Here is a 27,678-nt window from a genome sequence, read left to right on the forward strand (position 1 = left end):
ACCCTATTTTCCTATTTATACTTGCTGTTATTTCACGTCTTTGTTAAGGGGTGGCTATTGTGTTTGGCACTCTGTAGAAACTCAGAGAAACATGCAAACAACTCAGAGAGTCTATGGCTACACCCGTCCTGCAAACACCTACACATTCTCCTAACTTGACTCGTAAGTGGTCCCTACGAATGAATGATTCCGCAGCTCTGTCACCATTCTTCAGCCAAGCACATGGATAAGCATTTGGGAAATGATAACCCCAAAGCTGCTGGACATCTCTTAGGCTTGTCTCATTGAGCTTGACTAACAGATCTGTTGAAGAAGTTTGGCTACAGGCTGAAGATCATGCCAAAAGTGGGATTTATTTAGGTTAGAATTGTAAAACTCTTTGTTCCGGGTACCTGGACATCTACCGCAGTTATTCATTCTTCCACCAGGTTTGTCCTCCAAAACTTCAACATGGCTGTCACATGCATCTATTCTAACGCTCTGCTAATCTGTTACATATTTCCTCCACAGCTACCAGTCACAGAGTACAGCCCCTGGGCCGCTGCATGCACTTAGCCATTACACTAGCAAATATGTTATTACAAAAATAAAATTAAACAGCAAGCCTACCACTAAACTCCTCATCCTCTTTCACATCCTAGCTTCCATCACAACATGTGCTCTTTGGCAGCTCTGTAGCGTAAACAAGGCTATATACTACCCTATAAAACTCGGCAGAGCTCTTCTTGCCATACCATGAGAAGTGCAGGCTGTCAGCACACTGTTGGCCCTATAGCTCCCCTCCCAGGTTTATATACTGGAGATGGAATTAAAACATCACTTTGTCTCCAGAGTTTATAAACAACTGAGGGAGTAAAAAATTGGGTGTTCGGTGAAGGAAAGACAGTTGTGTATTTTTTCAAGCTAGCCAGGGGCTGGAGAGATGTCCATGAGAGTGGCAGCTGATATGCATCAGGCAATAATATGTTCTGGCCAGTGGCTGACTCTTTGTGACTGATATTTTCTATTTTCTTTCCAAAGGAGATTATTATATGCATTTATAAGAGTGATTGTGCAAATGCAGTTATTTTATTACTCCGGCATTTCCACTGAAATCGGCGGGTCTAGCCACTTAACCTGTTAGTATAAGGCCTTGATGCAGAAAGGCTTGTTACTCCTATCTTTATCCACAATGTGGTTTTGCATCAAACTAATATAATTCACTACATCTGCTGCTGCAGTTAAATGAAGTTGAAATTAATGACGATATAAAATTTCATATCAGCAAAGAGTGTTTCTCAACTCAGTTTTTCTTTTAACGTCTTCCATATAAATTGCTCAGTAAGAAGTTTTCAAGAAAATGAAATGCTTTGACCGAGCATTGACTTTTATGGGTTTTTTTATTGTAATCCCGTCAATTAAAGATGATATAATTTTAAGCACAAATTTTATATCTTAAGATGTATTCAGGGATAGGAAATTTACATCCAGAAATGCTTCAGCATGAACAAACCGTTCTTTCCAAATGCATCAGAAGCAAGAATTATTTGTCATGGGGGAATTAAAAGTGCCAACTGCAAAACAGCAAATGAAATAAAAAAATTGTGACTAAAAAAATTAACAGATAACAGGAGATTCTTTTATGAAGACTGCGGGTGGGGGCTGTATTTCTTTGAACAGGAGAGAAAGAACTAAAAGGTCACTGTTGTCGCTTTCTTAATGGCAGTAATTAAAAAAAAATCCTTGCTTTGTGCTGGGAAAGATTTATGTTGAGGATCAGCCTGAGAAATAAGTGAGGTAGCAGCTTGACATCTTGAAAACAAAACACCACTGCAATATTTTTCCATCTATCAACTTTTATTTTTTCCTACAGTGGAACTTCCCCCTGCTGATGTTTGCATGGAAGATTGCTCCAGCTCTGTGCTGTGGCAATACAGTAGTTATTAAACCAGCAGAACAAACACCACTCAGCGCTCTCTATATGGGAGCCCTCATCAAGGAGGTAAGAATAATTGACAGGAATAATGTCTCTGTCTCTCCTTGTGGGGAAGGAACTACCAGCACATGCCTGGTTTAACGTGCTCTGTCAGTTTTCATAAATTATGCTTCACTTCATTCATTCCTATTTTGACAGGCTGGCTTTCCACCAGGAGTTATCAATATTTTGCCAGGATTTGGTCCAATTGTTGGTGCGGCCATAGCATCTCATGTTGGCATTGATAAAATTGCCTTTACTGGATCCACTGAGGTAAGAGGATTCACGGATATGTTACTGTAAAATGTGAGTAAATACTTAGGAAGATGGTATTAAGTCCCTGTGCTGCATTCCTCACTGTCGCCGAGTAAAACAGCTACATGTAAATAACAGTGGTCTGTCCTTCCCAGCTAAACTTGTGTACCGCAGTACTTGCAAAGCAGAAATGGCTCCCTTCCTCCAGCCCCTGCTGTGCTCGGCACCTCAGCACAGGAGATACGCCTGGAAAAATATTGCTGGGATTTCCTGTGGGCTTATGAGGATGTGAATCACATGCAAGTAGGCAGAACATCCCGTGTATATCACAGCACACATAAACGCTGCTTTAGCATCCATAATTTGTGTATCTTGGCATACTTGGGGAAAAGGGGAGAGGAAGGGGGCAAATTGGGGCAAATGTACTTCAACTTTGATGCCACATTCAAGTATATTGAGGATGAGGAGGAGGAGGTCTAAAAAGGAAGGAGTGCAGAGAGAAAAGGAGATTGTCCAAGGTATCTGTTCGCAAAATGATGGAAAGAAGCTGGCCAGAAGATGAAGGGAGTCAGTTGTCTCCTGGATGCCAAATGTCTTGCTATGAGTCTATGATGCAGATGTTACAGAGGAGGTTTGGTCTGAAGACGAAGGCTGTAATCTACAGAAGGAGTACCAAATCCCTCAAAACTCAGATCGTGCCTTGCTCTCAAATATGTGCAAAGCCGGCTGTTATCAGGGTTGGGGTGGGGATGATAGAGGCACTCCAGACTGAAGTCACAGGAGAAGGGGCCTTATCTCATCGTCCGAAGGCAGACAGAAAGGAATCTCAGTGGGAGTTGCAGGGCTAGTTATATTTAGAGAGTGCTAAACCCAGCCCTTTTCAATTCAAAATCTGACAAACTATTGTATGGAGGGAGCTAAACCCCAGGGAACCAGTCTCTCTCTGATATGTTTGACTCCCACTCGTGGCAGTGGGAGGCTTTATGCATCCCAGGGATACTGCTCTTCACAGTGAGTCAATTTGTTTTTGATTTGAGTTGATAAATTCACTGACCAAGCAGCCCTACTAGACATGCGTGGGTATCTCCCTGGTGGGCCCAGGGATTGCAGAGACCAGCTCAATTATTTCAAATAAATTATCCTTGTGGAATTAACCTGTAATCGAGTTTGGAAGTCACAATACACAAGCCTAAATTACCAGTAAAATGTAGCTGCAGTCATACGCTAAATTTGCACACACAGAGTTGTTTTGCAATTACTATATGCCTGTACATGAATTTTTTATGGCTATTTTAGATTATAACATACACAGGTTACATTCTCAGTCAATGGCAACATCAGATTTCAGATTATTCTGTGGAATTACTCTAGTCATTACATCTCCCATGACCAATTTATATTAGCATCCTGGAATACTGAAAACCTTAATATGAGCTGATTACCCCCCATAAATTAAGTTGGAACAATTGTTTTCATAAAGATATGTGGTCTCTGTTTAAGATAAATATTCTGTTATACAGGATGTTGCACTGTTTGGAGGAGGAAAAATACAGATGGGTTAGGTTTCAAAGTTGTCTTTTGTAGCCAAAATAAATTTTTATTGTAGTTCCAGACAGCTTTAGTTTTAATAGGCGTTTAAACTCAAAAGCTGTGGGTTTTATACTAACTCAGTGCCTACCTTTAAAAGCCTTACTAATAGGAAGTGAAAAGCATTACAGAGATGAAAAAGCAATTCTCTAAGAACCTAAAGCAAGAACAGATGGAACGTTTTAATGCAGAGTTAGTGTAAACTATTCCATATTGTTTCTGATTTCCTGTAACACTGAATTTTTGTAACAGCAAGTCAACATTGTAACATTTTAAACACAATGCCGTGATACCAGCTGTACTATAGAGTCTCTGACTCCTCCAAAAGAGATCTCAATTTCTAATGAAATAATAATAATGGAAATATTTTGTCTCTTTGGTCTTGTCTGGGGCATGTCAACTATACACTCCAGTGATGTGGATGTCTGACAGCCATCAGATATATAAATGCCACAATACTAATTTCCATTCCCCCATTTCATCCAGGTGCTAGTTAAGGCAGTTAATACTTTCAACTTGAGCAAGTTAATGGCAAAACCTATCAGTACAAAAGCAGAGATCTTCAAGTTTAGATGTCTGAAGCACAGGTTTTTCTCAAGTTTTCACCATTACTTTCTTTAGGAAGAAAATATAAATTCTTTACCTTTGAAGTATATGCTTCTGGCTAATGAAAACTCACCATTTGCCTGTAAAAATCACAAACCCCAAGCTATTATTATCTATTTCCTGCAAAGTTTTTTTAAAGGCAGAAAACAGGCTGTTCTTCCTACAAAAAATTTAATGCTAATGTTTTCCAAAATTTGTAGAATCCAATCCATACGAATATGAGCCCAAAGGCCAAGTTCATGACCTTAACTCAACAAAGCCTGACATAGCCACACCAAAGATCCATCCAGCCTAGCACCTTATCTTGCAACATGACCAGGAACAGATGCTTACAGAAGAGAGCATGTGCAGAGTGATCCTTTCCTTGCTGCAGCCTCACTACTTCTGGTAGTTTAAGAGCTTCAACAATTTAAAGACTTCCTGAGTCCAAAGGTGGACAACTGTATTTGATAGCATCCAATGGCTTTGTTGTCCGTGCTTTAGTCCAGTCCCTCTGGAAACTCCTGACTATTGGTGAGGCCTCAAGCCCATGCCTATGTAACAACAACACATAAATGACTTCTAGTTTATGATACTGATTTCTAATTTATTATGCTGGTCCAGTTTGCACTCTCTATTTCTTTTTCATTTCTTAGATTCTCTAGTGCTTTGAAAATTGCTTTAAGTAACAATATTTACTTTTCACACACTCCTCCCAAATAATATGTGAAAAATCATAAAGACATCTTTTTCTGCGGTACTATCACTGTTTGATTCCGCTTCTCTCCCTCTTTCCTTCTGACCTCTCCTTTTATGGGTTAGCTCATGCACATTAAAAGAGTATTCTGCCAACACTTTCATCCCTTAGCCTGATTCTTATGAAACACCCTGCCATGGATCACCTCTTTTTCTGGTCCCCTAGTGCATGGCTCTCAAAACTCTTCCCTCTACAGCTCACCTGGAAGGATTCTGCAGACACCTGGCAGGCTATGAATTTCACTTTGACAACTGCCACGCTGAAAGAAAGAAAATCATACCGAGTAGGAAAGCAAGCCAAAAAATATTGTGCCTTCTTAGATTCCAGCAGCTTTCTTGGCTTCTCTGCTTGCTTTGGTTCATGCTCATCAGCAGCTTGTTTGATATGAGCATTTTAACAAAAGTGTTTATTTTTACTGTGTTGTTTTTAGTGAACCAGGGCTAATCCATGATCCTCCTTAATTACGGCAATCTCCTCTCAAGCTTCACTGACACATTTTTTCCTCATTTTACACAATCAGATGAAACTTAAACTGCCAAAACCAATCTTTCTTCCAGCCAATCTGACCATGTCAACACTGCTCCTATCCCTTTCTTACCTTCCCTTGAAAGCCAAAAATCAATTTAAATATCTCATTACGTCTTACTGTATTTCTCCTTGATCTTTCTGGTCGCTAGCTGTAGGGGGAAACTCTCACTCACCAGGACCTTGGGGGTGGTTCTGTAAAGCTCAGCTACCTCCCACATTATCCCAGTTGTTCACTATACATGCCTTTCCACTTTACTCTGCCCCTCTCTGCTTTAGCTTCTTCAGTGTTCCATGTATTCCTGTTTACTTGAGTTCCTTTTAAAAAATTACTTGCAACATTTAATTAAAATAAAACTCAGTCGTTTATATTTTCTGAGCTTAAGAACAGATCTAAATTCAGGATGTCTGGCTTACCCGTTTGTCTGCTGTTGGGCTGCAGAGATCAGAAGTACAGGAGAGGTTGTACAAGTCTCTTCTCTTCCCCACTTAAATAAATAGTGGACCTTATTTATTTCCAAGACAAATGCTGCTGAGGGGACAATTTTTACACATATCAGAAATGCAGAGAGGTTCTTCTTATTACCTTCTTATTTTCTGAAAGAAGTTTTGCTAAGTAGCAAAGGTGAGAGACCTTCAAATAGCAGAAAAAAGCAGCCATCAGAAGTTGCTTTACTCTTCATTCACCTTTATTTCTACTCAAGTCTGTGAATTCAGTTACAGACTTTGCAAATACAGCCACTTTGACTGCTCTGAGCTGTTGGGCCATGTATGTATATGTGTGCTCCATTTGAACAGGATCTGAGTATCCCGAAGTTTCTAGCACACGTGGAATAGTCGGGTGCAGTGTGTTCTGGGTTTAAGATTAGAGATGATTATGAAGAGCAAGAAGTTATGCATTTAAAAACATGTGCGTTTAAAGCACTGGCTGGATTAAAAATTGTATTTTGCTTGTTGCAAAAGTTTAACGAGTTCTAATAACTTCTGTTCAAAAACAAGTTTGTTACCTCCAAATCAGAGTGGCTTACAACTCTCTCCAGTTGTTAAATGCTTTCAAGATGAGAATTATAGATAGCACACAAAATACTTGAAGCCCTGGCCAACAAGAAATGTAGCCTAAGTGGCTGCTTTCCACTTTGTTCAAACTATGTCCCATTAAAATGCAGACAGATTAAAGATAGGATTCAGGGCTGTGTTCATGAAGTTCTGTAGAGTAACCCAAATAAATATCCAACAAATTGGTTTGGATGCCTGTGTAAACAAAAGGTCTATAAACAACTGCAATAAACCCCAGCAAAAGAGTCTGCATTTTGCTTGGCAGAATGTTTTCTTTATGCACTTAGATTAACAAACCATGATCTCATCATTAGTCAACAAGATACTAGAGAGACCATCAAAGCAAACTACAGGAGAGTCGAGATTGATTCATGCCAAACAAATGTTTGTAGCTAACAGCTGTATTACCACTGATTCTAATTTACTCAGCAGGATTCTCCTTTCATTTCCGAAGTGAGATGAATGTCACAATGCATGATGTAGACAGAACGTCTACCTACTGCATGAGCAATGAGTTGTGTCAGCTCTCCTGGATCACACAATCTCTTGCTGAGTTTGGATATCATGAAGAATTACATCCTGGCATTTTCTACTTTGGCAACAAGAATCCTAAAGATGATTTGACCTGTTCTGAGAAGTCTGTTAGCTTACCATGCCACACACATGCCCTGTTCAAAAGAAGGAGGATTTAGGGAGGCTACATTATCATTCATTCCTGCTTCTGCTAAATCAGATCTTGGACAGCTTGTGCCTCCTGAATGAAAGGTAGCTGTATCCCTTTTCCTTCCTTAGTGTTTTTGGTAGCATTCAGGGAGCTGTCTTTGGACAACTGTTGTGCCTCTTTGCCTATAAAAGACAAATATCAAAAGGATTCGCCTTCTTAAAACTGAAACAAATAGGCTGGTGTATCAGCCCCGTCAAAAGTTAACAGGAGTTTAGACACAGACTTCCATGGGGCCAGGATTTAACCTAAGGAACAAATAAGCCATTTCTAGCTTAGGATTCTCTCTGGGAATTTTGTTTGGGATTGCCTTTTTACTTGTGCTGCACTGTTCACTATTCTCTATTCAGGGCTGCTCCTCACACAGGGCATTGCACAGTCAAATAAAGCTGCTCTTCTTCATGTCAATATTTCAAAATTCATTTGTCTTCACTAGACACATGCCCTGAACATGCCATGCAGTCCTAAAATGTTTCTCTGAAAGTTTTTGCATACAATCTGGAATTTTAAAAAAATCAGACGGACTAAGTAAGCAGCAGCATGGGTTTGAAGGTTTTGCCAAAACACTGACATCCAGTGCCACAACAGCTGAGGAGAGAAAACTGCAATTCCAGAAAACATAGAAAAAAAAACATAGAATTTTTCTGTCTGATCATACCATCTCCCCTAAATTTACAGAATATCTCTCAATATTCTCCCAATATCCCAAGAATGGTATAATAGCAATGATGGGCAGCCCAGTTACTTAAAATGCCTAAGTAACTGAAGATGTATGTCTCCTCTGTCAATTTTTGCACTGTTCATGGAGTCTTTTAATCTAGGTAGCTTCCTGTGCAGTCTGACCTTCACAGTCTTGTCTGTGGCAGTGAGCAAGAAAATTACCTGCCATTCAGCCAGACTGAGGTTCCCCTATGTTCAGGTGTTCCCTAATGCCTTAAAGTGTATCTGTGATCAAAGGGAGGTTCAGAGCAGAGGAGAAGTCAGATGTTCTGACGGAGCCATAGAGGAAGTATCACAAACCTTGGAGGTTTGCTTTTGCCTTGTGAGACTTCCAGTGCTTTAAAAGTAACAGTCAAACCCACCTGTATCATTTAGAAATATTGATTTCTGTCTGAAAACAGAAAATTAAGAGAACATGAAAGGCAACAGACTTTTAATTTCTGCAGAAAGTATTTAAAATGTGACTACATAAGCCTCCTCTTGAAAGAGACATTAAACTTCCAAACACAGAAGGCATAAATAAGCAACAATCAAATATTTTATATCCTGATACACTCTCAATGTCTAACGTCATACAGTTCACAGCCCAGAATCAGACCTTTCCAGGACTATTCTTCAAATAGCCTTTTTGCACAGGGGTGCCGCAAAATGCTTCTTTAATCTTTTTTGCTGTTGTTGTTCTGAATAACAAATTGTTTTCTTTGAGATGGGCCAAATTACATCTGCCTCACCCTCCATGCAGCTTACAAGGTTATGGTGCTTCACAAGCTATCCAGGGATACTCCTGATATCAATCTTGAAGCCTATTCAAAACAAGGATGGGGAGTCAGGGCTTTCTCTGCCAACATTCCTGCTGAATAATCGCACAGCTCCATTATCTGTGGGGGAGTCCTCTCGTCCAGTGTTCCCTCGCAAGGCTGTACTGCCTGTTGGGAGCTCACAGATAAAGCTGAGAGACACCACAGGAAGCATGTACTGAAAGACCATACAGACTGGAACACTATCACTTATCCCTTTCATGCTGTCTTCCTATACAAAGAGAGGGTCAGCCACAAAAGGCTGCCTTTGTCATGAAAGAATCACAGCGCTGGTGCCTTCCCTAAGACTTTTCTCAACCTGTAAGTGCATAGGGCACAATAGGAGCACAGTGAACAAAAATGCTGATCAGCATGAGCCCTACCGTCCTCATGTCTACACTGTTTTCTAACAGGAAGGACACAGTGAAGCTGTCTGTTAAGTTTATACTTGGAAACTTGACAACAACCTCCCTCTATTAACAATACTCTGGACCATGCTTTTCCAAATTAACACCATTGTCGCCAAGCCCTTTAGACTTTAATATTTGCCATATACATGGACTTGCATATTTGCCAATCACTTGTTTGCATAGAATCCTTTTGAAATCTTTACTTACATGGACAAAAATGTTTTGACATTAAAGTGGTAGAATGGAAGGCTGAGATGGTGGGCTGGACATGTTGCTCTTGCTTCTTTGGTCTGCTCTTTGTGACTTTTTGAGGGGAAATAGGTGGTGGTTGTTCTTTGAGAGAGGGAGGTTCAAGGCAGTGAGGGTGTGAATGGCATTGGCTGGCACTGGCTATAAACACAGCATTCTCACTGGTTTCCAGTGTACATTTTCAGCACAGTTTGAGAGACTGGAATTTCCAGATGACATGCTCGATGTATGTGGTGAGGGTGGAGGGCAGAAAGGTTCTTCTTTTTCATGTTCACTTCTGGCTGTCAGTCAAACATAGCAATAAAATCAGCTCCAATTAAGGGGATATGCAAGGAATTTCATGATAATGTCAACACTCCTTTCCATCAATACAGGGACAAAGAAAAGCAGCTAATTTTAATTTTATTTTTTTTTAAGAAATAACCTCAGTCACACTCGACTGTGGTATCACCAGATAAACAGTTAATCACAAAGGCACATGAAGTGGTTGACAATTCCTTCATTATCCTGTGGGGTTTTTGCTTTGTTTTTTCTGTGGGGGCCCTGGTTTCTGTTTCATTTGCTTTCTGATTACTCCAGTGCTGACTTAACTTTCTCCAGCAGACTGCCTTCAGTTCTCTAGGAGAGAGAGAGAAGCCTTCAGCTTCTCATCCATTAACCCCTTACTGCAGGGAATCTCACTCACCTGACCTTAGAAATAGAAAGCAGCTAGAGAGAACAGAGAACTATGTGGAGAAAAAAGTCCAGAACTGGACTCACTCCCATCTCACTTCACATCTAACTTTCTGTGTGACCTTAAAATATGTCCTGTTTAAAAGAAAGCACTTACCAAGGTTCTCAAGCTTCTCAATAGTCAATAGATACTTTTAATCCTGTGTTTTACTGTGTAGGGGCCTAAATGTATCTGTGATTACTTCCGAAACTGCAAAATGGGCATAGTTACACTGCAACAATATAAAATCTGATCTATTTTGGATTCCTTGATACAGACAAGGGAGAATTTCCAGGGAGCACGGCTGCCTCTCCAACTGTACATGGAAACACATCAAATATGTAGCTGTCAGACTGCTACTGCATTTAATCTACCCTCATGTTCCTTGGCAAGACCTACAATTTGCTGCTGCTCTGGCCACAGGGCTGCATTCTGCTCCAGCTGACCCCACAATCTACAAAGACATTTTGGAGGTGCTTTTGACCTTCTCAACCCATATGAAGATTATCTGTGGTGCAGTTGAGGGTCAGGTCTGGGATGGTGCCCTACCTGGTCTTCTACTGTGTGCTATTAATCCTGCAGAAAAGGCTGATGATTTCATCAGAATTTCACGTATTCTGGATGGTGATTTCATGGTCAAATTACTTAAACCTTTGAGCACTGAAAACTGTATTTTGAGGCAAACAAATGCCTTCCTACCAACAGGTTGGCTAGCAATTTAGTAATTATTAGTAGAGGGAATTAAATTCTAAAAGCCGTGATCATCTGGGGTAACTAACACCTGGACTGTATAAAGAAGTATGATAGCAGTTATTACTAATGAACAGTAATAGGCTTAATACATGCTTAATACATACTCAATACATACTCAGATAGCAGATCTATTTTCTTTCACTAGAAGTTAAATAACTAAACCTTTTAATAATGGTATCTAAAACCTTGTGAACATGCCACTAGTTTGGATGGAAGTAATTCTAGTTACACCACTTTCAGATTTTTAATTCAGCCCCCCTAAAGCACCCTAAAAGAAAGCCCCAAGCCATTTTAGCATAGATATAAATGGGTGAAGGGTACAAACACTTTGTGCTGTGCCTTATTCCCTCTCAATTTCTGGGAAAAAAAAAGGAAAGCTGTCCACTGCTTATGAGAATCTGTTTGGATTGAAGAACCTGCTGGACTGTTTAAAGCTTTGTTCCAGTGATAGCCAACATTGGCTGTTAAAGTGAACTGTATGACTACATTCCCTGTAAAATGTGTCTCCATTTCCTTTCAGGTTGGGAAGCTGATCCAAGAAGCAGCTGGAAGGAGTAATTTGAAGAGAGTTACACTGGAGCTGGGTGGGAAAAGCCCAAACATTATTTTTGCAGATGCTGATTGTAAGTCAGGACTTCCATATTTTTCTTAAAAACATGTTTGTGTGGTGTCTTTTTTTTTTTTTAATATTTGAGCATGTTTCATACAAAGTGAAATGGACCGGTATAGCTGTATCGAATTGCTCTTTTTAATCTTACAGAAGCAGCCTAAGGTGTGAATTTTTTTATAAAAAGACAACATTTGAACCCACAGATTCATAGACAACAAGAAAACAGAAAAAACTTATAACCCAGCATATAGAATAACACCAAGTGGTACTATTCACCGTCATAGTGCCATACACATTTGCCGTCCTAAACTCTGCAGCAAGGTGGTTTAGTGCTTTAAATCTGGAAAGCCTGTGATTTTTTTTGCTTCACAGCAATTTTAAAAAGGAAGGGCTTTAGTTTACACTTGAGTTGTGAATCTGGCCAGTGCAGTAGTCCTTTATTACGCTGTTTTAATAGTAGCCATAAATGGGGATTATTCCATTTTTTACATTTTCGCAATTGAAGAATTTTCTACTGAAATACCCTCGCTGCTACTGTCAGCAGGGAGCTGAAGATTTTTGCAGCTGGATGATGTTGTGCAGCTGAGATTTTTGGCACCTGAGAAGGTACAGGACAGCCATTTAGGATAGGATAAAAACACAAACTGGAAGTTTCTGCTTAAATGATCAGCAATGAAATAGTTAAAAATGTTGATATCTAAATTGTCCGCAGGAGGTTTTGAAGTTAACACCCCATTAAGATGAATGGGACAGTTCACACCTTGTTTTGAGCTATTGTTTCAGGCTGTATGCAGGCACACTGTACTCAATGCATTTTCTGAGAACTTTGTAACCCAAATAAATAGACATATAAGGACTTGGTCTTTTAATTTAAAAGGGGAAAGTGAATAGAAGAATGATACAGAATAGCATGAATTACAAGAGTTAGTTATAATCCTATATTCGTTTTCAAAACTTATCAATGTCTGAAAGACTAGGGAAAGCTTGAGAACTTTTAGCAGCTTTTCTACAGAAAAATGTTTTACCAATTACAGTCACAGTCATCCTGGTAAGCTAAAAAGGCTCCTGTCAGCTGGAGCCAGATGCAGATGTTGCAGCCTTCTACCCCAGTTACTCATCTCCATCTCCCACCAGAAATCACCACATTTCAGAAGTCCCAAACCTACTAACTCAGGCTGGATCACCTGAACACTTCTAGTAGAGTAATATATGCTGGGGGCAGGTCTGTGTTACGGCCTTCCACCGGGGAAGAAGACACACTCCTAGCTGCCCACACAGAGCTGTAGTTTTATCTGTGACTTGTGTCTGCCATATAAGGTTGAGGACCTGGAGAGAAGTTGCAGGCAACAGGAGAATAACAGGGCACAGTGGAGAGCACAGTCTTTTTTCAGGACTGTCAGTTCCACAGTATATCATACTAAAGCTCTCTGGTCTTCCCATAATTACAACCACCAGCACTTGACCTGAGATTCAGACTTCAAAGCTCTGATTATTTAAGAACAGCAGACAATTTGCTCACCATTCCAAAGGAGCTGTTTGTTCTTTTAGAGGAACACTGTGTGCCAAAAGTTAGCAGAAGGCATGACAAAGCTGCTGAATGTTTAGTGCACAAAAAACCCCAGAGAAGAATGGCTTAAGCCCCTCATGGTGAAAAACTGTGTTAACAATAGAGCAAGAAACATCAGTTAATCAGTTCTATCCACTAGTGTTTTCAATCTCCATAGAGCTGCCTGGGAAAATTTGAATGTGGTCCAGGAAACACCCTATATAATTTTTTTTCAAGACCGCACTCAGGGCAGAATAAGACACTTCAGTTAGATGGAGTTGTCTACAATGTGCTGAAAGTAAAGCACTGTTGCTTTGTTTATTCCAGAAAAGATTACACTTTAAGCAATGTTCCAAAGTGCTAGAGATGATAACAGAGGTATTACAGTGCTGTAGGGCATCACTGTTTAAGGATAAATTCAATATTCTTGTCTAGTCAGCTATCACACCCAATGAGAGAATTTAGCTCTGAATGTCTAAATATGACTGGATCCTTTCTCCCACTTGGATAGTGAATGTGTTAGTTGTACCTCCAAGAAAGTTAGAGCAGAAATCAATGGTTGTCTGTTCTATAATTGACCTATATTTTTAAAGCCTTACCCAGTCACCTGTATAGGCCAAGAAGATGTTTTTGTCTTGCAGAAAAATAATCTGGCTTTTGGGGAAGGGTAGGTCTTGCCATTACCAAAGTCAGATTCTCTCAAGAACTTGGTTGTCTGTAATTCCCACATATGCAGTATTAAACCAAGTGCAAACTTGGTATCACAGACAAATTTTCCCCTCCTCTACTGACCTCAGTCAGATAGACTTCTATAATGTGGGTCACAATCTGCTTCCTATGGTCTCTTAAGAGTTTTAGTTGATAAATTACATGTTGCTGGCGTATAAGACATCAGTGAAGTTGTTCTTGCATACCCTACTCCTATAGGCTGTTAAAGCACTGTCTTGATTTAATTTTTGCAGTGCAATATTAAGCAATATTTTGTGGCCTGTGTCACGAGATGGCATGTGGAATGTATTACCCATGGACCTTTCTTTACCTAGATGATGCCTGAAGTCCCAAGTGGTCCCTTGCAATCTAGTATTTGTGAAACAGTTGTAACGCCCTTAATATCCTTCCAGTATAGCTGTGTCCAGGGTGAAATAAATGGGGAAAAAATCAACTTCAGACATGTTTAAAAAGTACGTATTTTCACAGGGATTATGACACAAAATGAAATGAATCATCTTCATTTATGGCCTGACACAACAATAGTATGTTTTGATTTGGTCACTTTTGTTTTTTTTAACGAAATCCTACTTCTGCTTTGAAGTTTTGCGAATGTGGCACTATGTAATACACATGGCACTGGTGCAACAGCAGATGTGTTTATGATGTTTCAGAGCAACATATGTTGTCTTGGTTTTTTAGTGGACTATGCTGTGGAACAAGCTCACCAAGGGGTCTTCTTCAATCAAGGTCAATGCTGCACTGCAGGCTCACGGATTTATGTGGAAGAATCAATCTATGAAGAGTTTGTTAGAAGAAGCGTAGAACGTGCAAAGAGGAGAGTTGTGGGGAGTCCTTTTGACCCATCTACAGAACAAGGTCCACAGGTAAAGGAACAGTGTTCTGGCTCGACAGCCCAGAAGTTGTCTGTAAGCATTTAAACTCTACTAGGACAGAGGTCAGTTAATGCATACTCACTCACAGGCCAGGGTGGCCAACATGATAAACATTTTAAAGATTAAAATTCTAAAGGAGTAGACAATCTGTGCAGCTCAGAGGTGTTTCTTGTTAAGTAAAAACTCTCATCCTAAGTATCAATAAGTTTTCCTCCCAGCTTTAACAGCAAGATTCTGATCTTCAGCCCCAAAGATATGGATGTAAACTGTGAGAAGTTCTCAAAAGTCTCTGTGGGCAGGCACTTTCAAGAATTGTCTACAACCATAACTGTGCTTGTAGACCACTAGAGAGACAGGAATTCTAAGCAAAAGATGGGCAGGATTAGAAATAGGTCTTTAGAAAATGTTCCTGCCACTAATAACCAGCTGGACTTACACCATTTTCAGGAAGTTAACCTGGGCCAAAAAATAATGATCTGCTTTGTTTGTGCTTATAAACCAGATTGCTTAGCAAGAATGTGGGTTGAGCCACATACATAAGGGGACACATCCTTAAGAAGACTGAGCCCTAGGTTACAGTCAGCAGCTATTTTTAGATTTGTGGCATCTCCAGCTCAAAAAGCACTGAATATAAGCATGAGTCTATTCACTGAGACATGACTTGCCTAAAAAAACAATTTTGACTTGATTGTCAAGTGCACGGTCTACAAGTCAAATGGCTTCTTCTCTCTTTCAGATTGATAAAAAACAATACAACAAGATCTTGGAACTGATTCAAAGCGGCATTACTGAAGGAGCAAAACTTGAATGTGGGGGTAAAGGGCTAGGAAGAAAGGGCTTCTTCATTGAACCTACGGTGTTTTCCAATGTAACCGATGACATGCGGATTGCCAAGGAGGAGGTATTCACACACAGGGGCAAGAATATTTTAGAATGTCCTAAACATGATTTTTTTTTCTTTTGTTTACTTTCTGAGACAAAAGCTTTACAGTTAAAATTACCATTATATTAAAAAAAAATAATAAGGAATTGAGGGAAGAATGGACGAGTTTCACTGAGGCAACTGCTTTCGGAAATTCATGCAGTTTTACAGACAGCTAATTATCACTCCTAAATGTTGCTGCGGGAATTTGTAAAGCGTACAACAGGAGAGACAATTAAAAAAGCAGAATAAAACAGGAATAAAATGCCTCTGAATGGGCTTGTTTATTAATTAATGATTAATCTTTGTTGCAGATTTTTGGGCCTGTTCAAGAAATACTGAGGTTTAAAACCATGGATGAAGTTATAGAGAGAGCCAACAATTCTGATTTTGGGCTGGTAGCTGCTGTCTTTACAAATGACATAAACAAGGCTCTGACAGTCTCTTCAGCAATGCAGGCTGGGACAGTCTGGTAAGGCAGAAGTTATCACACTCCTGCTCTTGGAGATAAAGAGTTTGACTCACTATCATTATGGCACCTCAGTTTTGCACCCTTTGTCTGAAAAATGTTTATCTAGACCATTCTAGTGGTGAATCACTAACCAAGATATGGAACAGCTGTAGGGAAGTGGTGTCACTCCGCTCACTGCAGGTGAATGCTATTGAAAACTCGCTTTCCAGTGTGGCGGCCACACTGATGAGTGGCGTTACTGAAAACAAACAAAGCAGAATATAAACAATCCGTTCTGTGGAGCACAGGAATCCTGAGAGGTTTCTGCTAATGGCATAAAGAATCATGTACTCTCTACAACAATAAGCAACTGAGGGAACAGCTCTTCTCGCCAGTCCTTAGGAATAGGTAATGCCACATCTAGAGTTTAATAGCTTGCAGTTTGGTATGTGAAGCCTGGGTGAACTAAATATTCATGAGAAATCAGTGAGAAAAAGGACAAATTCAAATTTAATAGCTCTGTTTTATAAACTGGCACTGAGGTTTGTCGGCAGATTAACAGTTCATTACTTAAGGTGCATCCAAGTGTTCAGTGCTCTCTTCCAGTCCTCACAGGCCAAATCCCATTCTCCTTATGAGTAAGGAGCAGAATATTGGTTTTGTGGCATAAATCCCTCATTTCTTTTCAACATGATAGAAGTTTGTTATTACTAAGAGGTATACAGTGTCCCTAGCTCCACAAGTTTCAGCCTCTCCCTGAGTTCTCCAAAGGCCTCGCTGACAGCAGAGTTGGACTTAATGTCTCTTCCTGTTACAGGATAAATTGCTACAATGCCTTAAATGCCCAAAGTCCTTTTGGAGGATTCAAAATGTCTGGCAATGGGAGAGAGATGTAAGTATTACACCACTGTCTTCTAAACTGTTTTCAGCTCTACAATTTAATAAACATCATTGAATTCTTCCATGCAAATTAAGATCAGGAAATATTCCTATCTGATGTTGAGGGCATATTATAGGGTGACTGATAATCATTGCCAGTTCTAAATGCAATTGATTTATGTGGTAAGACCATTTTTTTTTCCTTTTGTTTTTTTGACATAGCAAAGCAAGTTACTGGAACTGCCTTCTTATTCTGAAAGGAACTGAAAATTTCTGAGTGTTTTTCTGAACTTGTAACCTGTGTTTTCTGAGAGTTTTTCTTAGCCATATTAACCAGCACTTTTGCAGAAAGATTATCATTTTGGTACTGCTGTGTCCTTGTTGACTGGTTTGATGTACTTGTTTCAGAGTTGTTTTGACATATATTTTGCCTCTTTTGCTATTTTTTTCTTTATTTTTCCCTACATTTAGGTGCATCTGAATTTTATTAAAATGTTATCTATCTCTTCCAGATTTATGAACAATGTTAAATTAAATCAGGCCCAGAGAAGGATAGACAAATGTGTTTACATCCCTTTCAAAAAATCACCTTCCATTACAAAGTTTTCTGTCTTATTCCATTTAGAACTAAGTGCCAAATATTTTGAAATGGAGCTCCACGCTCAAATACTGTCCCATGTACTTAATTTAAAGTCTTAGCAGTTTTTAATTCTCATTACAATCACAAGGAAGTTTAGCAATTGCATCAGCCCCAGATTGGTTACGCATACAAAGAATTCAATTAATTTCTGTGCAGGAGGCATGTATACCAGATATGTCTCACCTAAGCTTTCAAAATAGCTTATGGCTAATGGCAAACTCAGCAGTAAAACTAAAGTAAGGTCAAACTCTTTAAAACTTTAAATATGTTGAAGTATACAACTTGATCTATAAAATAAGCTCTATGTAGTCTGAAATATTTTCCCTCATTAGGGAGTACTTTGAATAACACATTCATACTATTCTCCACATTCATGAGTTATGAGGTGATCTCACACTGGCATAAATATGTCAGCTCATCTAACTCTTATCATTGTGAAAATATTCTAAAACTACTAAGCTCGATAGAGCACATGCGTAACTTGACACCCAAGAGTGACCCCATTGACTTCAGGGAGGTTAACTGTGCAAGCAAAATATTCACATATCGATATCGTCAAGTTTTTGAAGGGGGGAAAACCAGGCAGCACCCCAGCTCCCATGGAAAAAATCTATGGTAGTTGTACACTTGATTGCCATCTACAGCTTTGAAAATATTCAACATAAACAATAAATGTTGGGAATGGCAATAATCTCTATCTCACAAAGATGCCCCAAAAACTACTTATGAGTAACTATACTACTCCTTTCAGAACCTCTTTGATCAGATATCACCTTCTAACTCACCTCCTCCCCCCTGCATTAATATCTGCATACTTTTTATTAAAATTCCATGGTTTCTTAGATCCCTTTTTTTAAGGGATACATTTTACAGCATAAATAATGTTGAGTCAGGCAATTAAAGAACAAAAAAAAAAAAAAAAAGAAGAGAAAGCGTCCATAGATATGTGTGTCATTGTGAAGCTAATACTATGTTACAGTCAGATCATAATTGTGCCACTCTGCTGTCTATGCTAGCGTTGTATTATCTGGGACTTGTTTTGTTCCTGCATTTAAATTCACAGATTTTTATCACTCATAGGGAAAAGAATGAACACAGAAAGTTGAGATCTGCTGTACTGATTTTACACTCCCACAAAATGTAGCAGGGTATGTGCATACCAGTAGAGAACCAGAATTCATGTACACAATACAACTGATTTCTGTTTACATTAAGGCTACTTACAATATTCTCATATTCTTAAAGGAGTCTTAAAGGATTTTTTTTTTACAGTTACAATTCTTTAAAGCTTATTATCACTGCCTGAGTGGTGTAAAATTTAACTCCTGTAACTAAAAATCAGGTGCCTCATCCCACATTGCCACATGTGGCCTTTTTATATTAGATACTGTTCTCCAAAATGCTGGTCTCTCTCCAAGTGTCTTCAAGGGAAAGAGGTGCCATTCAACTTGAGAGCTGTCCTTTAATGTCATAGGAATTATTATTGTGTGGATAGCTCTGAGATAAAGCAGTGCATTCTCAAAAAGAAGTGCAAGCAGGAGAATGGCTTAGAACTATAATTCTTTTCCTTATCCTTTTTCTCTTGGACTGAGGGAGGGAAGAGAGTATGTATTATTTCTTTTCAAAGAGCAATTTGTTTCCCTTCCCTCACACCTACACAACCAAGGGATAGCATCATGCAAACTTGACCTGTGGGCTCCTTCCTTTTCACAGACACAACCCTTGTTCTCACCCAGATACCAAACTGCAATCCAAGTTGACCCAAAGTGGCCCTAGAATAGGACGTTATTGCTCCCTACTTCCCTGTATTAGGCTGTGGAGACAAGCGAGCCCTTTAATTGAACATGCGCTGACTCTTCTGCTCTGAATGTCTGGAATAACCCATCTTCCTATTCAGCAAGAGCAACTTTTTAACTTTTGAAAAATATTTGCCTTAGAATTCATCACAGTTGTCCACTCCCAAACTTTCAGACAGAACAAAAATACGTAAGGCCCTGAAGCCTTGAGCTGAATAAACAAGACAATAAATACATCTAATTTTGTTTGCCAGACCAAGATGATAAACCAACTGGCAGCTGAAGCATACATAAGGGCAATCGATATTCTGTTGGCTAGGTTATCTATTGACTTGCAAAAATGTGTCCAACAGGTGTCTGGAGCCAAGCCACAGCCCTACTGAATCAAGCAGAAACTTTCACACAGAGAGACTCGCCAGCATTAGTTATTGGGCTCCATGCGGCTCCCGGTGACAGCTTCCACTGAGCCATAAGGGAATGGTTCTGGGGCTCAGCCGAGTCTGATAAATAGCTAAAGTTTTTAGTCATTCTTTGGAGACAAATCTACCACTTTCTACTGAAAGCTGGGGGTGGGGTGGTCCAAATCAATGGGAACATTTCACATGTCAAAAAATCTTTGCTAATATATTTCCTTAGACTCTGGTAAATCTTAAAATGCCTACTGAATCATCAGTCTGAGTTAACTATCAACCATTCCCTCACACTTAAGGCCTACCAAGCCATCAGGCACATCAGAAAGTTTTCAAAACTGCAGGTGGAGTGAAATGGGCTGGTAAATACTTATATTTCTGCCCAAATGAATTAACTTTCCAAGGAAGATTACAGGAGTTCCTCCCCTGATGATATATTTTGTGTAAAATTAGTGTAGAGGTAAATGCAGTAAAGTAAATAAGTAGGCTATGCAGCACCAGGGGCATACAGAGGGCTTTAATTGCTTTGAACAGCGGCCCCTCACTCCATTCAGAAAGCAACATGTATTAGAAGGAGGTTCTGATGAATTCCCCTGAAATATTCTTTATGGTGCAGTTGGCATTAAACTCTGCACAGCTGGATCCAGAGGGAAGGCAGCATTAAATAGTAAACATGCTAAGATGATATGCATGTGAGCACTTTTTAGATTTTAATATAAATAAGGAAGCCGTATTGTCTGTGTTTCAGGGTGGGGCTAATAATTTAACCAAGAAACAAACATCTGTAAGGGCCTGGGCAAAAGAATCCTTGCACGAGTTCGGGTAGAAGAGATTCTCTACTTCTAGACTTGGACTGTACCTATTTTGAGGTGGGGAAACTGTTTGCTTTACACACACAGCATCCAGCAAACATAGTAGAACTTAACTAATGACTTGACTCAAAATACGCACAGCAAATGCAAATACCTATACTTCAGAGAAGACAGGCATAACTCCCAAGGAGTCATGCAATATCCACTCTAAACCTCAGCAGAGTTGCCCAAGAGACGAGCCAGGCAGGAGCTGACTACCACAAAATCTATGTAGCATTCAGAAACACCCATTTCTTAAGCACAATTTACCCAAAGCAGAACACGTAGCCCTCAGAGCCATGTGTGAGATGACTGGGACCTAGAGAGTGGCTAGCTTCTAGCAGTATAGTGGATCTTATGTGAGGTGCTGTGCCAGGACAAAAAGAGGTGCTATACGTAAATCTAGTGGAAACCTGAGCAGGCTGACCGCTCTTTCACAGTACATGCAAAAGCTGATTTCTGCTGCTGGGTATTTTGTAAGAGAAAAAAGATCAGTGGGTTAGGACTCAAGTTCATCTTTATCCAAGGTTGTGAGTAGTTCATTTTCCATAGTACTCAGTTGGGACCTTCTCTTTCTTGAGTGCAAATATAAGCAGTAATTTCACTGGCCAGTGGTGTATGTCGTGGTGTTTGGACATTTTCAAGGTCTGGAAAGGACAGAGGACATCAATTCACTCCCAATAGTTTCATTGACAGACAGTGAGTATTTCTGGGTTTAATGTAAATCTGTATTTCTTTATCAAATGCTGGAGCCATCCATTGTTCTTTTGACCTACGCTGAAACTTCATATTCAGGTTTTCTGAAAGATGGCGTGAAAGGAAAACCTGCACAAAATCATAATGCAACAGAAACCTATACTGAGAATTTTGGGTTATATCTTAACTTTATCAAGGAATAACTTTGCAGGTTTTTGCTCGATAAAGAATTAATGCCTGGTGTAAACTGATGCTGCAATTTGTTTTTTAGGGGTGAATGTGGATTGAGAGAATATTCTGAAGTTAAAACTGTGACAATAAAGATCCCTCAGAAGAATTCCTAAGATGACGAAGGACCACATTGTGCAGAAGAGCACATGATGCCACCCTCTCTATTCATGATGGAGACCAGCACTCAGGAATAAAAAGTGTTACACAATATATATTTAAGAAATTAAGTTGCAACTTATATACTGGGCACATAATTGCATACATAATGCAAAGCAACTCTGCATGTTTTCATAGAACTCTCTTGAGAATTGTTACATCTTTATAAAACTAATCATAACAAGAGATAAAATTGCTATTGGGCATCGTTAATAATGGTTCTAGCTATAAAACTGTTAAATGCAAATGCATGCACACAGACATTTATCTTTTCTTTAAATAAACAAAATAAGTCTTACTGCTTTCAGGTTGCCTTCTCAAAATAACCTGCCTTGTGCTGACAGTCTAGTTTCGATCAGGGCTTTACAAGCCAGATTTCACCCAAAATGCTAGCAATGAACAACATAAACAAGTATCATTGACGTTCTTAGAAAATAAAAGACTCTGAACTCCGAAAGTACTGAGACAAAAACTGGTATATTAGCAACTTTCCAATTAGCATGCTCAAATAAAGAGGTCAGACTGGGGAGGGAATTAAACCATTATATGGACAATGAAATCCAAATATGTATCAGTGAGATTTGGCTTTCATGACCCACAGAGATTTGGTTTTCAAAGCTTGTTTTCATAATTACTTTATGTCTTGCTTTAAGCAAAAATCCTCCCTCACTTACAGGAACTTGAAATATTTTACCTGCCTTTCAAAAGAGCATGGCCAGACAGAGCTGGGAGGGTGTTAAGGAGAACAGAAACAGATCCCAAGGCTTCACAGAATATTTCAGTTTTCACTGCTTGCCTAGTTTTGTTGTTGTTACTGTTGTTGTTTTCAGCTTTTTTCTTTTTTTAAACAAGTATATGCACATGCAGACTCCATTTATTTGTCTGCTATTAAACTGCCTGTGATTACACTGGGAATCATTAAGTATTCCTTACACCAGCAAAAGCCCAACAAAAGCCCTCCTGACAAGAAGTAGCTTTACTTCATTTTCTTACTAAATGATGGCTTGCCATCATCACCATGCCTGTGAGCCTCAGCTGAGCGTACTGGCTGGTACTGACTTTTCAATTATGTCTGTTCTTTTTTTGGCTCAGGACAAAAATACGAGCAATTTCTTTTAGAATTGAGGTGTTTAAAACCTGTCACATTATTTCCTGCTGCCTACAGAATCTCTTCCAACTTGTAACTAACGAACTAAACACCATCTCTTTCTTCTTTCCAGCTTCAGAGCTCACCGATTCCCCAGACTTTTTTTTTTTAGAGAGGTTTCATTTTATGTTTTAACTTAGAATTAAGAAAATTTATTTTAAAAGTACAGTAAATCATCTAGACTGTGTAGCTACATTAGCTGGGGTGTAAGGACAGAATTATGGCCTCAGGTGTAACAGTTTTCCTAGCTGCAGAGTCTATACTACCAACTGTTGAAAACTCCAGACCTGATAGTCAAATTATTTCTGCGCCTTCTTAACTTCCTTTACGCTCTGAGGATTTCCTCTCAGATTTGAAGTTGTGTGTGTCCTTAAACATACTGCTGGATCAGGACAAGAGCATCCAGCATTTTGTAGTGTGCTGGCCCTCAATATTTTGTATTTCTAACTCATGTCAAACTGTGCATGTGTTTTTAAAGCAATATGTATCCATGATATTCAGAAATGACAGTACATTCACAGACATGGAGATGAATCAAAATATTCCTGAGTTGTTAAATGCAAATGCCATAGACTTCTACTGTAGTGTATGCCAGAGTTAAGAAAAACAAAATACAGCAAATAAGAGATTAGTTACCTTTTAAACTGCCATATAAAATGTGAAAAAGGAGATTTTACTTCTTTTCTCCTATTTACTTAAAAAAGAAACTTCCTGTGCTAACAGCATTTACATCATGTATTCTTTTGTATTCTTTTTGTGTATTTTGTATGTCTGTGCTTTATTCCCAGTACATTCAGGTAAATAATAGAGTTGCCATTTTTTTCAACCCTGTCACTGCAGCTCCATTTGATGTACATGGATTTGTGAAATCCTTTTTTAAATGTACCATCTGCATGGATCCAACAAAACATTTTTCCAATCCCTGCAGCTTTTTGTTACAGTTTTTAATCATGTATATAGTTATATGTTATTAAAAAAGTAAAAGGATATTTTCTATGAAGTTTTTTCCATTAAAAAGGTTTAGAGAAACACTTTAGACTGTGAGACTCCTTTATTGTTGACAAAGCTATAAAAATATTAAAAAAATATTTTCTTAGCAAAAGATCTGCTCTCACAGTAGCTTTATTTTCATTCGCAAAAGTGAATGAAGTAAAAGGCCAATTACATTTTCTGAAATATTATTGCAGCTGTATGAAAAACACTTGTGAATTGCAGATCTAGGTCATAGCCAAAGTTCATCCTCACCCTCATGGTCATAAAGTTTAGCTATTGGGGAAGGTCTGAAATCATCAGAACCAGTGGGGCACCCTTGCAAACTGCCACATCACAGCTTGAATTTTGGATAATGTTTAAAAAAATCATGATGCCTTTTCTTTCTCCAGTAGATGAGTCACAGAGATGATTACATTAACACTCAGATCTTTTATGGAGTGATATTCTTCTTGTATTTAATTTCAAAATGCTAAAACATGGGAAAAGGACAGACAATGTTATTTAACAGCCAGTGAAATTCACATGGCCAGGTACTATTCAACTCTCCCTCAAGCAATCCCTTTATTCCAGGGTTACTTCCATTGCCAGGAACAGCATTCCTCTTTTGGAATGGTGCCTATTTAGATAAAGTAACTACTCAAGCTACTTCAAGGCCAAGCTACTTCATTGTATGGCAAGCAATGGTTATACCTCAGTGTCACAGAATAATACTGTTGGTTTAATCAACACCCTACAGGCAATCACAATAGATAAAGTAACTTGACTAAAACAGATGGGATAAAACAGAATAAAACTTAATAATAGGAGTGAATTTGCATTCTCAAAAAGGAGTACTGTTCCTGAAAATCCTATATATCAGAAATATATTAAGCAGAGTTTCATTTCTATTTAACTAGTGGCATGGGCATATCATGGGACTGCGAGTGGACAATTAGTACTTCCCATCTTCCCTATCTCTCTGACCTTTTTGCAACCTGCCTCGCCACTCCAAGTAGTCACATAGCACAAGCAACAGGGTGCTTTTCTGAAAGCAAAATGAATGAAGGAAGGCTGTTCTGGAATCCACTGAAAACAAGGAGTGTTGTCATCTAATGAAACAAGCAAATTTCAGTCCATAGTAAATAAGCACTCTGTGGAGCTGTGGAGCTTCAGCCAGTGAAAGTAAGTTATCAATAAATGCATACACAGGTCTAGTAAAGGGAGAGTTTGGAAATAATTGTGCATTTCTTCTGGGAAAAGGATGTGAAGAAAGGCAAAAAGAATTTCACTTCTGTGGCCTTCAGACAAAGTGATGGATATTGATACCACTTGAACAACATTCATGCATTTATTGGTGCCCTGTTACAAAGAATGCTTTTGCTCTTCCTCCCCATGAAGGCCAGGATGAAAAAGCTTGCCTTGCATATGCAGAGGCACTGTGTTACAGTGCCCTCTTATTTCTCAGCTCTGTCCTGGAAGAAACAGAACCCATAATAACACCAAATTCAGGGCACCAATTTAGCTAGAGAGGAAGTCAAAGACAAGTAATATGCTGTACTGTTTACTTACGGCTCTCTGCATGGTCACACCTAGAGCCTCTGGAGAGGTACATTTACAACCACCCTACATTTGCATCCATACATCTCCATTTACTGCATGCTCGGTCCATCAACACAGGAAGTTATTTTTCTCATAACAACTTCATACCACAATGACTGATATTCACAGCGCTACATCTATCAAGAGGCAGGAAAAGCCTCTGCGGCTATTAGATGCCATCAGCATTCCCAACCCATTCAAATAGACTTCTCTCAGCACATTAGACTACAGCTGCATAAAATGCATCTTTCTTCCTTGTCCTTGTTAAACACATAGTTGATTAATTCTTTTTGTATCTTCACTGTATCTTCTGTGTTCACTGACAGCACACAGGAACGTCTTGGTTTGAGGACAAGGTATCAGGGAAGGAATTATGTGTGGCTCTGCCAGAAAGTTCAGGAACTTCTAAAGCAAAGCAGGCAACTACAACATGAAGTTGGGCCATTTATAAGGATAGATAGGCTGATGTGAGACTAGTGGTATAAATTCATGTGACTGAAGTGTGGCTAGAATATGCTAGTACTAGGACTTGGGGTCCCACTTTCCTCTTTCACGCAGCACAATGTGGAGTGCTGGGATGCTGGTTTCAATAAGCACTTGCTTAATTTTTCTCAGAGGACCGGAACTGACACACTGGAATTCAAGGTTAACACAAGCAATGGATTATTACAGCTGGCTGCAGTGCAAGTTCAGTCATTTTAGTGGGGAATAGCAGGTTAAGCTGTCTGCGTAGCCACCGCTGCTACACTGGGGTAGTGCTCAGCACCAAGTGCTTGGTTCGCTAAGATTGAGGCCTAGGGGCTGCGCACACACACATGACTGAGAACGTGTCCCAAGGACAGTGAGTAGAGGAGGCACAAGGGTGACCTGCCTCTTGGTACAACTGGGATAAGTCACCCAAGCTATTGCATAATGTCCCTAATCCCCTTAGCTTACTGCAAGAGGGGGAGAAAAGGCACATCTACATGCCCCTGGTTCATAAGAGTGGTTAATTCTAAAACAGTTCAGCCAGCTGAGTTTAAACCCTGAACCCTCACTAAAAGCCAACCTCATCCCCCTAGCACAGGTACTCGAGAGCTCAGTTGCACCGTATAGACCGCCACTATTTTTTTCTGATATCAACATATTTAAATCCACTCAAGCTGCTACTGAAAAGAGGGACTGAACCCATGATCCACTGCTTCTCTGTGGTGAGCATTTGCATGGTAACTTTTCATGGGTTTGTAGGATGAGTTTCATCCAACAGCAGAGGCTGTCCTGTACTGTACTTTTTTGGCTGTGCCGGCAGTGCCAGGAAGCACTCCAGGGAACGTTACTTCACCCAATTTCAGGTGACATTTATAAACACATCATGGAGGGCCCTTGCCATCGGCTGTACTGCCCCGAAGTCTCCAATGTCCAGGAAGGCTGGGACATCTGCCAGGACGATTTGCCTTAAGGATCAATGAAGTCTGCATTACTGATATGTCCCATGGTGCATTACTGTAACCATTCCTTATATTGTTATTTAATCCTAGTATCTAACATCAAATCCTGCAATTCCAGGCTCGTTTTGAGGTGGTTTTGTCTGCCTGGGGTCTCTTGACAAGACCTGCTAACTAAACCTGGATTGTGCAACCACAACAGCAATAGACTGTAGGAGAAGCTGCAGCTGCAGAGGTTGCCAGGGAGGCTGTGCACACAGCAGGCTCAAGGAACCCAAAAGGGTGCTTGTGAAATGTTTGTGCTGCTGGCAGGCAGCACATTGCCAGGACAGATCACACATCATGCATTTGCACATCAAATGAAGCTGCACTGGTCTGAGAGCATGGGAAAGGCCTGTCTTGAACGGCATGTGTCCTACTTCCTAAACATGTATATTTTACACTTTACACTTGGTTATTGGCCAGATTGAAAGTACCGCAAGTTCCCCAAAGCTTGTCGTTTTCCCTTTGAAGTAGAACTGTTTGGATAATGTTTCCTTTGGCAATTTATCTATGTAACAAAGCAGGAACTTAGCTACACTGGTCTCTCAACAATCCACCACTAGCTTTTGTTGAAGTATTCATGCGTTTGTGTATATGCACTCACACACAATTTGATCATTT

The 27,678-nt window shown here is 39.6% G+C and overlaps 1 protein-coding gene and 1 long non-coding RNA gene across 2 annotated transcripts in view; one reads left to right on the forward strand and one right to left on the reverse strand.

The window, feature by feature from the left end:
• The window catches only part of ALDH1A2 (aldehyde dehydrogenase 1 family member A2), a 57,328-nt gene extending 33,344 nt beyond the window's left edge, over nt 1-23,984 (forward strand). Inside the window, exons 6-13 of the mRNA XM_063346617.1 lie at nt 1,853-1,981; nt 2,114-2,227; nt 11,602-11,704; nt 14,648-14,832; nt 15,578-15,742; nt 16,078-16,235; nt 17,032-17,106; nt 21,758-23,984. Coding sequence (XP_063202687.1) covers nt 1,853-1,981; nt 2,114-2,227; nt 11,602-11,704; nt 14,648-14,832; nt 15,578-15,742; nt 16,078-16,235; nt 17,032-17,106; nt 21,758-21,830 — 1,002 coding nt within the window. The 3' untranslated portion in view covers nt 21,831-23,984. The remainder of the gene's footprint in view (nt 1-1,852; nt 1,982-2,113; nt 2,228-11,601; nt 11,705-14,647; nt 14,833-15,577; nt 15,743-16,077; nt 16,236-17,031; nt 17,107-21,757) is intronic.
• LOC134520798 (uncharacterized) overlaps nt 1-27,678 on the reverse strand; it is a 131,010-nt gene that overhangs the window by 30,983 nt on the left and 72,349 nt on the right. The window lies entirely within an intron of this gene.

This window comes from Chroicocephalus ridibundus, chromosome 9 (assembly GCF_963924245.1).
Source record: "Chroicocephalus ridibundus chromosome 9, bChrRid1.1, whole genome shotgun sequence".
NCBI classification, from domain to species: Eukaryota; Metazoa; Chordata; class Aves; order Charadriiformes; family Laridae; genus Chroicocephalus; species Chroicocephalus ridibundus.